This window comes from Macrobrachium rosenbergii, chromosome 5 (assembly GCF_040412425.1).
Source record: "Macrobrachium rosenbergii isolate ZJJX-2024 chromosome 5, ASM4041242v1, whole genome shotgun sequence".
In the NCBI taxonomy this organism is placed as follows: Eukaryota; Metazoa; Arthropoda; class Malacostraca; order Decapoda; family Palaemonidae; genus Macrobrachium; species Macrobrachium rosenbergii.
In genome coordinates, this window is record NC_089745.1 from 71,656,653 (window position 1) to 71,668,817 (window position 12,165).

The 12,165-nt window shown below is 37.5% G+C and overlaps 1 protein-coding gene across 7 annotated transcripts in view; it reads right to left on the bottom strand.

The window, feature by feature from the left end:
• LOC136838893 (glutamate receptor ionotropic, kainate 2-like) overlaps positions 1-12,165 on the bottom strand; it is a 563,239-nt gene that overhangs the window by 26,579 nt on the left and 524,495 nt on the right. For all 7 annotated transcript variants that reach the window (XR_010853159.1, XR_010853160.1, XR_010853157.1 and 4 more), the window contains exons 16-18: positions 4,431-4,526; positions 3,805-3,934; positions 3,296-3,460 (exon numbers count right to left, since the gene is read on the bottom strand). Coding sequence is in view for 3 of the 7 variants with exons in the window: in XM_067104587.1 (XP_066960688.1) it covers positions 3,296-3,460; positions 3,805-3,934; positions 4,431-4,526 (391 nt within the window). In the remaining 4 variants the exon portion in view is untranslated. The remainder of the gene's footprint in view (positions 1-3,295; positions 3,461-3,804; positions 3,935-4,430; positions 4,527-12,165) is intronic.

A 12,165-nucleotide genomic window follows, 5' to 3' on the forward strand; every position in this document is an offset into this window, starting at 1 on the left:
TTGCTTTTTCTATGATAAATAGACGTGTATTGTTAAACCTGATTGCATGACTGGATGACTCAGGTAATGCACTTTACAAGGAAAACCTCGGCCTGCTGGAGGACACTGCTACCACAACACTTTGGATGGATATCATTGTAATCATCACACTCTTATGTGCTTTCCCTCAGTTTGTCTAAGCAGGATAAACTACATTAATACATCTGTTGCACACTCTCATATACTATGATATGAAAGCTTTTAAGATTAACCAATGTGCTTAATAATATATTAATGATAATCTGAAATTGCTGTTCTTAGAATGCGACACGATTTTTGAATATTATGATGCAACTTAATTTTTCCATATGCAAGAGGGAAGGGTACTGTCGACAGAAAGATGAAATTGTTCTTTCTCAACATAAAATCTGTATTAATAAAAAGGTTCTATACACGGCCTTACTTGTATGATTAATCAAATCGCACAGAGAGCAGTTCGGATTCCCACAAAAATAGTTCCGTTACAAGGAAATCCGAATTCTTCGTGTCACCACAAATGAGGTCGATATCACTACTGTAAAGTGCTCCGGCGTCCATTTTCCTCGATGGTTGGCCTCCACTCAGCGGGATCATACGAAATGCTTGACATTCTCGGTCAGGATTTCTTGCTTCCGAGGACTTTCGGTTTCATGTTTTCTATTACATACATCAATTCAAGGCCATTTTGTTCACTCACTGAAATATCTCGCTGTCTCTGCTGGGACTCATGCTTCTGGTTTTGCATTAGATTATTTCCCCTCTCTCTTCCTCTCGTGGTCTGGACAAGAAAGCGTTAGTAAGTGACCCATCTAATCGGTCTTCCAGTAAAAAGGTGATTAAATAAGAGAATAACGGCCTTTAAGAAGTGCTGGAATATCAGTACTCATGGACATTAGGTAACGTGCGCACATTCACTGAAATTCTTTCCCCCAGCACTCTTCATACCCCTTAGTTGCCATGGAGGATATCTCACGAAAGAATTCAAAATACGGCAACATTTGCCACAAAATGAAAAACGTCAGTTGCGCCTTTGGTTTCAAGAGTAAGTTGAGCTGTACTCTTTATCAATATCAGGTAAAAATATGCATCTCAGTTTAAAACACTGATAACTTGTCCCTTTATTTGCCTGAGTGCTATTTAGGCAATTCATAAATAGGTAAAGGCTAAATTAAAGCAGTTATAATTAGCGACATCCTCTCTCTTCTTTGATTCACCTTTGGTTATTCTGCTCTGCGGAAGCTTTCTTTCTAAGCCAACAGTCTTTTAGGCTTGCTCCACACGAACTTTTGTTCAACTAGAATAATAATAATAATAATAATAATAATAATAATAATAATAATAATAATAATAATAATAATAATAATAATAATAATAATAATAATAATAATAATAATAATAATAATAATAATAATAATAATAATAATAATAATAATAATACGTTCGGGTGGTGATCGAGTCACTGAAATTTGAATGTTTGTGTTCTGCTTTCTGGGTTTAGGTTAAAATTCCCTCCTAGCAGTAGGTTTCAAATACGGTAAATTATTTTGACTGCATACATGCAGTTAGGAAATAATAAAAGATACAAAAAAGTCAAATCTAAGCAGATATCTTTGCGTATGCAAAATGCTGCATACAGTTAGTTCTTTTTTTAAGTATCAGTGGATAAAATGAAGATACAGCTGCCAAGTCAAAACAATAGCGCGACGAATAAAAGTCACTCTAGATTACTTAGGCCTTATGCCAGCATGGGCTCTTGCTCCTGGGCCACTAGCGAATCCAGAAAAACTTCATTGTGGTGGGGGGCATCAATTTTCATACTATACATACTGTACATATATGTGTGTGAGTATAATGCACACACACATATATATGTATAATATACGTAAAATTTTCTGAAAATTTTATCATTATTTCTGTAACAGGCTTTCTATTTTTTTTTTGTTCCCATTTTTATATTTCTCATTTATGTTATTATCTAAATCCTCAGTATTATTATTTTGTCATTATTTTTCAATGGGGGAGCGGGCACGTGCCCGGGGCTCCCCCCACCCCTCCCCGATCCGCTAGTGTCCCGGGCAGCCCGTAGTAGAAGAGGTAAAAGTTGTCGTAAAACATACAAACACAAAGATACTTTCAAAGGGAAGTACGGAATTTTTAAAATCATTTTTCCACCTGAGCATGACTTCGAATGCGGAAATAACACATTCCGTGAGCCTTCTCATTACAAGGGGAAACTGCCAGACAAAGTTCATGTAAGTTTTCGAGTCTGGCGACTTCTCTTCTGTGATGCAAATTGGCCTTCGTAATTTCATCCTTCTTCCTTTTTTTTTTTTTTTTTTTTTTTTTTTTTTTTTTTTTACTTTAGCGAATGTTGCTTGACTCTAAATGCACGCCGCGTGAAAAATACGCACTTACTGATGCTCTTCAGGAAACATTCTGAATGCGTTTATTTTACTCACATATTTTGTGTGGTGATGGAAAAAATGCTCTTGAACTACGCGATCATTCGACCTGGGGGACAGGCAGTACTTTCAGAATATTTAGAATCCCAAAGTCATCCCAACCGCAGTCAAGTGCAGATTAGATTATCTGTCTCAGAGGTCTAGGACGCTGGATCCCATCACGGCCCCTTTTACGCTCGAATCGCAGCTGTTTCGGAAACTTTATGCGATAAGAACTCCTGCACCGAATGTTTAAAAGAGATGAAATTTGTTGGGTATACGCAATACTAAATTTGTCTTCTCTAATTGTGCCATTTCAAACTTGTAACTGTTAACTGACTGGAGAGCATGTTTTCCATAAATGCACAATTATACAGTACATGTCCTTTACATTTTATTTCGGATTTTGTTAAAAATTTATCTCACAGATTCTATATAGCCAAAACCATGAACATATGAATAACTGTTAAAATATAATTTTGGATACACACATATACGCATGCACAAAAACACACGTGTGTATATATATGTATGTATATATATATATATATATATATATATATATATATATATATATATATATATATATATATATAGAGAGAGAGAGAGAGAGAGAGAGAGAGAGAGAGAGAGAGAGAGAGAGAGAAAGGTCTTTCTGCCTTGACATCTCTGAATGGATTAGCTGTGAATATTCCGGTTTCTGGTTCAAAACCATAACACTAATGTCAATTGCAGAAAGAATTTAAAGTTAGTAAAGAGAGCTGTGCTTTGTTGACAGGTCAAGAGAACACCAGAATAAAAGTTCAGCTCCTTGAGAGGCAGGCGGATTGCATTACCTATGTTCTCGACCCCGAGAGCGTTGGCCTTGGAGTCTTTGTTCTTCTCGTCCCTGTTACAAACGTCACCGGTGTTCTTCCACCATTTGCTGTACAGCATTTGAATGATGCCTTTCTCCTGCAGCTCCAAAATCGCTAGCGATATTTTGTCCCTCCAAGGAGATCCTGATGTCGTCGAGAGAAAGAAACGGCTGTTTTACTTCTAAATATACTTTTCGTTTTACAGTATAAAAGAACGCTTCATAATTTAAAAATAAAAGGCCAGCCAATGAAAACTACGAAAATAAATATTGCATCAACAATATATTCTATTTGTTAATAGTCTGGAGACAAATAAAAAGATGACAAAACTATACTATAAATATTTGCAGCAAAACTTACAGTCATCCTAAATTTAGCAGCAAATCGTAGTGAGTCGTTCATTATTAACGATGACTGAACGATGCTCCTCAGAGTGACTGCACTGAGCAGGGAATTCAAAACACCATACACTCATATTCACTGCTTACCTATGGGCGTGGCGATGCCATAAGAATTGGAGTTGAGCAGCCCTCCGACCTGCGTCAGGTTGCAGTTTCTTTGAATGGTGTAATCCAGCATGGTAGATTCCATCAGAAAAGCGTAGTTTCCCCTCAGGACCTGTACACGAATGGAGAGAAAGAGAGCTAGAAAGGGAGGAATTGCTTGCAGAAATAACATCCTTAGCAGGTGCATTTTCTCACTTACACTGAAGATCTCATTGTTTTATGATCTGCCGGCGCTGTCGATTCTAGCAGAGGCTTTAGTAAGTGAAATGTTGGTCCTGTATCTTCGTGAGATCTTTTTCTGATTTGAAATTTGCAAATTGGTCACAAAAAATAAAGATTCCAGATATCATGCTGAATATTGAGTACATGTCAAAATGATTAGTATATGTCAAAAGCGAAATGTCTTTTACATCCCTCCTTGAACTTCTAAATGCAGATGACTATTGGGGCAATATACTTTTATGTGGATAAATGAGGACCGCCACGGATCCATAGCAGCCACATTTATTCCTGGCATTTCCTCGGGGATGATAGTCCTTTGTATTCCTTCGTCAGAGCAAACTATTGATCGAAGGGAGTGACGGTCAACCATTTCCTGAGAACCTTACCCTTTGCACGCCTTCTTCTATGGTCGGGACGAACACAGACGGTCTCTTGCTCTCCATGTAGCGCCACATTTTCTGGTATGTCTCGATTTTCGAATCCTGGGAAAAAGATGAACATTTTTGTTGTTAGATTTCCTTTAGCCTTAAAATACAGAAAACTATATTTGGGATAAAGAGAAAGTGTGGCAATAAGGTAAACAATATATGTATATTTATATACACACACATATATATATATATTATATATACATATATATATATATATATATATATATATATATATATATATATATATATATATATATATATATATATATATATATATATATATATATAATGATATATAATGTGCGTGTGTGTGTGTTTGCGGTATGTGATATGTGTAGATGTGGTGTATATGCAAAATTTTCTCCATAAGGACGCTGGTGGTGCGGTCACCTGGTATTCTTATCTAGGATAAAATGAATAAGACGGGGAAAATCGAAGTGGGAAAAAAGGCCAAAGCTTCACCGCAGAGGGAAGCTACAAGTCACCAAACCGTACTGTCTGAAGATTAGCAACTTCTTCGAAGTAAAAGCAGAAAGTGGGTTGCCTAACTGGTGAAACAAGGCCTTTCTCTCTCTCTCTCTCTCTCTCTCTCTCTCTCTCTCTCTCTCTCTCTCTCTCTCTCTCTCTCTCTCTTTCTTTTTCCTTTTCAGGTCTCGAGAACATTGAATGAAATACTTCAGAGAGATAGCAGAAGGCGAGACCTCTTTATGACACAGAAAAAGAGGCTCTAAAGAGGCCCGGTGTGTTGACTCGCTGAATGATTTTCCTTAGTGTCATTCCTTTTCAGAAGAACAATCTCTAGAGCACAAGAAATGTGAAAGAATTATTCCAAACACCAATAAACAAGGTCACTGAGTCAAAGGTTTGTATCGTTCCTAAAAAGTTACCCGTTTTAAATAGTTTTAGCCATTTCAAATAAGTCATAACTCTAAGGAGAAACCTAAACCTAAACATTCAACATGTTACTGAAATTGAGAGGCTAATTTACAGTTTCATTAATTTTAAAATTTGAGTAGCTGTACTTGACAGGAAAAAGAGAAAAATAGACACAAACAGTCTTTGAAGCACTGAACTTCATTGAGCTATGGTTCAGAGTTGAAAGATGAAATAAAAAAATTTGAGGCTCAAAATGAGATTTAACGGATATTTACAGTTGTGAGTAACTTTAAAAATCTAAAATGGTGAATCACTGGAAAATCGTTAATAAGAGAAAAGGTGGACTGGAGAAAGTCCGCCAGATAGGGCATGAAAATGCAGAATATTAGGATGTCCGATGGGAAAGGAAGCTAATGAACAGGATGCCTAGTGAATAACGCGCTATGCCAGAATTTCAAAAGCCCTGCGAAAACAGACCTACCATCACCAAGTTATGAAAACCTAACATCATTTCAGACACCATTCTGGTGAGCCAAAATAACAACAGCAGAGTTCTAGGTTTCCAAGAAATGTAACTAAGTCAAGATTCAAATATTCCAGAAGTAGTAAAAGTTATTAAGTAATGGTCCTCTTTCTATGGGGTGGCCTTAACTAGGGCATGTGTCTTTGAGAAGGTTAAGTGCAAGCAAGATTAGGCAAAAAAAAATCTGTAAACCAGAGAAGTCAGATTGTCTGAAAGGAATATGATCTTGATCAGTTGCCTTTTGGGGTTTTGAGGAAGCAAAACCTTTGACACATTATGGTAAAAGAGCAAGGATGAGGGCATGTGGTTAGAGAGTTGGGGGTCACTGAGTAAAGAAATAGCCAATATAGGAGAGCTGAATTGCTTGTTTTTTTTTTTTTTTTTTTTTACTAGAAAAAGAAGCCAGTATTCTACTGGAAGAAAGAGAAGGAAGAACCCTATTTCAAAAAAATTTGTTGGCAAATGGACAAAATTTTATTTCAGGGCACAAGATCAGGAGTTCATCCAAGTACAGCACAAATTTTCTTTTGATGCACTGAAGTGCCGTGATTCTTATATTTAGGAGAGTCACAAGTAGTCACAGATTATGACCTATGATTTTGTGAAATTTACGGTGTCAAGCCAAGTACTTGGGCACTTTCAGCCATTCAGCACTTAAGATATTGAAAAGGGGGAGTTGGAGTGGTTGAACAGCAAGATAAAGAGCTCCAGGAAATAAAGTAGAGGAAATACAAGAGTCTAAAGGTGGAACTGAGAGAAACCCCCACAGCTGCACTAAGAAGTGATAGACGTTCGGCAACAAGGGGGAAGAAAGGAAGCGGGAATGGGAGTACATTAAAAAGCTAAGAAAAGTGGCAGCAGCTACAAGCTGAAGGGAAGCTACAAACACCTCTAGTAATACTTGCAGGGCGCCAGTTAAGGTGCACAGATGGCATTAACCCCCTACGTGGAAGTAGTCACAGAAAGGATACGACTGACGACATAACATCCTTGGCTGTATGGCCGAATATGGGAGTGGTCAAACCGAGGGTTTGAGAAGGAAAATGTTTAACATCGCTGACGCATACTTTGATACTCAAGGTAATGACTCCTAGCATATCGTGATTATATGGTTATTATATCACGCGATCATGTTGCCTTATATGGTTTAGATATAATAAAACCTATGAATTTATACAAATCTAAAAACAAGGATGAGGGCATGTGGTATAACACATGTTATGTATCACTGACACTCAAACACACACACACACATATATATATTGTCAGTATGTTTTTAATTTAACGTTTAATTTGTTTTGAATAAGCCACTTTGGCAGTAATTATTCTTTTGGAACGTAATGACCCTGAACCCTCCTCCCCGACATTTCTGACTTGTTGTTTAGTTTTAATGGACAATGAGCTTTTTATTTTCAGGGCACAAGTTTTGGATTCTCGTTCAGCTGTATTCGGCGCTGTTTCTTTGATGACTGAGAGTGCCGTTTTCTTATATTTAGCATTGTCACAAGTAGTCCTGATTATGACCTGATGATTTTGAACTATCTCTGGTTCAAGATACCTGCACTTTCATCCATTCAGCACTTTGGATATTGATTTATTCTTCAGTGGTTGAACAGCAAGATAAAGACTCCAGGAAATAAAGTAGAGAAATACAACTCTAAAGTGTGATTGCCTGGACGGCCCCCGTTGATCAGCTGCACTTAAAGTGATTCTATCTTCTGTCAACAAGGGGGTTCAGAAACTGCCTAGCGGGAATGGGACGTTTGGTAAAAGTCTAAGTAAATATTGGCCCCAGCGACCCGTGAAGGGAAGCTGCGTTTGCCTCTTCTAATACTTACAGCTCAGTTAAGGTGCAGCAGATTTTTTTAAAACATTTAGTCTGTATTCACAGAAAGGATATTCTGTCTTTTCGAACATCCTTGGCTGTATGGCCGAATATTTAAAGTGTAATCAAATAGCCTATTTAATTTGGTGTAATGTTTAACATCGTTTGTTATTTTGATACTTTCAGTGTGTGACTCCTAGCATATTTTGTGATTTAATGTGTTTTATAAGAGGCTCAGTGGTCATTTCTTTCTAAAAAAGTTTGTATTAAATATTATTTTATTTTCAGTTTGACTTATCCTCATTGATTCCATCTCTGTACACATGTTGCGGCCATTACACACATATTGTGGACTTGGTCACACACACACACACACACACACACACACAAGAGATATATATATGTTTGATATATATATATATATAACAATATATATATATATATATATATATATATATATATATAGGGAGACCAGGGCTAGTTGCATACAGGGTAGGTTGATACACTGTCAATATCTCCATCATATGGCAATAGTTGGCGCCGAGATTCTTTTTGACGTTTAGGCATCAGTATCAGCCTTATCCTCGTTGACTATAAAACAAGTTGATCAACCGTCTGCGAAACCTCAAGCAAAAAACTGTTTTCGGATACCCTGAGTAAATAATCTGACCTTTCGTATTTTTTTCATAGACCTTAACGAAAATCATATTCTTGAAAAATAATGTGATTTTTGGAAATAGCTGTCTTTACGCTTCATATGTGATTAGACTTCATTTTCCCATAATTCAAATGAAGAGCAAAATTTATGAGGAGAAGGAAAATAATTCGCTCGGGGCTGGTTGTTACAATCAGTAACAACTAGCCCCCGCATGATATATTAGTCGTAACAACTTACCCCATACGGAAGAAATTTTATATTTATTTATCTGATTATTTATTTCATATTTCAGCATTATGAGACATAGTTAAGACCTCCAAAGGAAAGACAGATAGAGCTGCTAGGTGTAACACAGCAATTTTGTAATTGGTAGTCGAGCGTGCCGTTTGCCATACAAGTGTTTACGGAAAGTGGCTAAAGATTACAAGGTGGGTCTAGATTACTTGATTTCACCTATATTCTTCATCACATGAATGGCATTGTTCGCAAATACTATCCTCTTATCAAGTCTATACTTCTTTTTCTTTTCGGGCCAGCTCCTCAGGAACAAGGAAAAATTATACCGACTGTTTTCTCGCTCATCGGCGACGTTTTAAGGACTATATTACACATGTTGTTGTTGTTGTTTTTGATTGAGCTGGCTTTGTGCCAGCACGGGCTCTTGCTCATAGAGCAGCCCGTATATGTCATATACAATATTTGGAGTGGAAAACTGGTCATGGATAAATGAGTAAAAATGACGGTATGAAAAAGTGAAAATAAGGACATGAAATACAAAGTATAACAGGTAGAATTACAAATCCCTTTAAACCCTGAAGTAACTATCAGTAGGAGAGAAAGAGTGACTGTAGCGAGTCCTGGCGAGTCGTAGATGGCCAGTAAGGAAAGAGGAAAAAAATTTATCGTAAGAAAAACCACTGGAAATAACAAAAATGTCTATGGAGATTTAATACCGCATTAGACTTACTTTGAACGACGAGGAAAAAAAGCATCGCTCTTTAGAAGGAGGTATCGATGTAGGAAAAGTAAAAATATTTAGTAGGGAAAAAAGCGGCTTTTCGCCAAAAGTGAAGGGAAGACTTGTGCTTGTGCTTGTCTGTGTGCTGTCACAGTATTTAAAGGCACCTGGCCTGTGTTCGTCCTTCCAAGGAGGACTGTAGAAAGTCACCGTATAAATACGTTTTGTTTTAATCTCCCTTCATCAGGCGATAATAAAATGAGTCAACAGCTTAAGTGGAAGATAGAGCGATAGCTGAAGGATTCGGTCGCTAGATGTTAGGCGGCCGAAACGGGGAAAGGAAATGCTTTAGTGAGAGAAACAGGGTAACTGTCAATCAAAGTAATTAACAATCACCGTTGTGCTGCTGCCCGAGGATACTTCCGGTTTGGAAATACCAAACTGTTGCTGAGCTTGGTCGATCAAGTCCATGAGGGATCTCATAAGACGCACTGTTAGGAACTGCTCTTATGTGTATTCTCTCCACATGACAACGATTTTTTTTTTCAGGATATCAGAGAGGGACTCTTCGGTCACCGAAACAACCTTCAGGTTTGGAGTCGGGGTTGAGAGTAGGTCGAGGAGAGGCTGTGGTGCTGGCTGCTCGGTTCGAGCCTCTTTCTCTTGACACGAAACAGGCGCTGCTTCCGCCGATTGTTCGATTGTTTCTACACGTGGTCTCGGGGGTGTCGCTGGTCTGGGTACCAATGCTGATATGATTGCCGGTCTTGGTGGATTGTCTCTTGCTTTCAGCTGTGCAATGCCGGATAATTTGGCACTGCATCGTTTGAAACACGCATGATGCGATTCTCTGCGATAGAGAAGCCTGGTTCCACAGATTGCATATAGCAGAAGCTGTGAGCATAAATCAACAACGACCACCATTATACATACAGAGGAACTAGGACTTCATCCTCCCTTCTTCAAGGAAACCACAGGACAACCGTGAGAACCTGAAGGGGGACATGAACGACAGAACATCCCTGGACACCACTACCAACAACGAAGCAAATCAAGACTATCGGCCAGGGACGGGATTCACACCCTTGCCCACGCCCTTTGCTACAAGCACAGCATAGAGCGCATCCTGTGGAGCACCAGGAATGCCCTAGCTGCAGCAAAGACCACCAGCGAGACAATGAGATCCGCCAACCAATAGAAATTCAGCACCTCATTGATATATTGTTCAAAATTTAGGCATAGCTGCAAAGTCTGTAGTAATAAAATCCTTGTATGTCAATTTGCATTTTAGTCCTGAAGGCGTCACCGATGAGCGTGGAAGCTGTCCGTCTACCAGAATAAGTAAATAGAAAGAAAAGAGAATAATTTCTCCTTATTCTTGAGAAGCTTACGTGAAAAGAAAAAGAAGTATAGACTGATTCAAAGTCTTGATAAGATGATAGCATCTGTGAACAATGCCATTGATTTCAGTAGAAATTACATACACACACACATATACATACATACAAACACACACACACACGTATATATATATATATATATATATATATATATATATATATATATATATATATATATGTGTGTGTGTGTGTGTGTGTGTGTGTGTGTGTGTGTAATGTGTGTATGTATAATCACACTGTACCACAGGAGAAAAGAAACACTATGTGTAAAATCTGACCATTTACGACACTATATCTTTTCCATTTCCAGTGGGCTGATACACAAATATAGAAATTTACCATGTATATACAGTCTAAACAAACCTACAGACCGCTGGAAACCAAATATTCGCACCTGACAGGTATGAGGGGGAGGGGGGGGCGTGTGGAGCCGTACACTCCATTTACAAATCTGTTTATTTATGCAGGTGGCCGCCCACCTTTTTCTGTCCATGCCCACTACCTTTCTTAAATCTACACATTTTACACACTTCTATTTAAATGAGTGGATCAGTTTATCTTACAAAAGCTTTCTTTTATGAAACTAGAATTCATGGTGTTTATTTTTTTGCCGCAGCCTAATTGATTAGATTGTTTTTACTAACATGTATGAACATTCATTTGTCCACATGTGCACGCTTTGCAACGGTCTGTATGCTCGTTTGTAACTCCCTCTAGCATATATATTGAAAATATCTACAGCCTTGTACGAGGCTTCTGAAAATGGTCGGCATTTATGCCCAGTGTTTCATTTTGCCTGTTGTACAATATGATATATATACACATATATACATACATACACACATTCATATATATATATATATATATATATATATATATATAATATATATATATATATATATATATATATATATATATATATATATATATATATATATATATATATATATATATATATAAACCGCTGGAAGCACTAGAAGAAATAGTTACCAGCGAGCGTTACCATCTGGAGTTCTGCGATCTGAGTCACGCAGTATCAAGACAAATGATGGCTTGGTCAAAGTCGGAAGACCATAAATTTTGTGTACCACCCACAGGTTGTCAAAGTAATGAAACTTCAGATGGCCAAGATCTAAAGCAACCACCTCTGTTTCTGGTCATTTCGAACGTGATACATTCTTTACTTTCATGAAATTATGTTATAAGCAAAGTATTTTAAAGTTGTACCGCAGTGAATGTTTCTACCGATGGGATTAAAGTGGCAATAATATTGATATCATTCGTTACGCTTATTCTTGATGTTTTATCATATTCTGACGATTCTTCTTTTTCTTATTAGGGCATTACTAATAATGATCATACATTTTATGGCACAGGTTAAGGGGATATGAAACATGAGGGAAAAAAGTAAATGAGACACTGGAGCAAAATTATAAGCAGACAGCCTTTG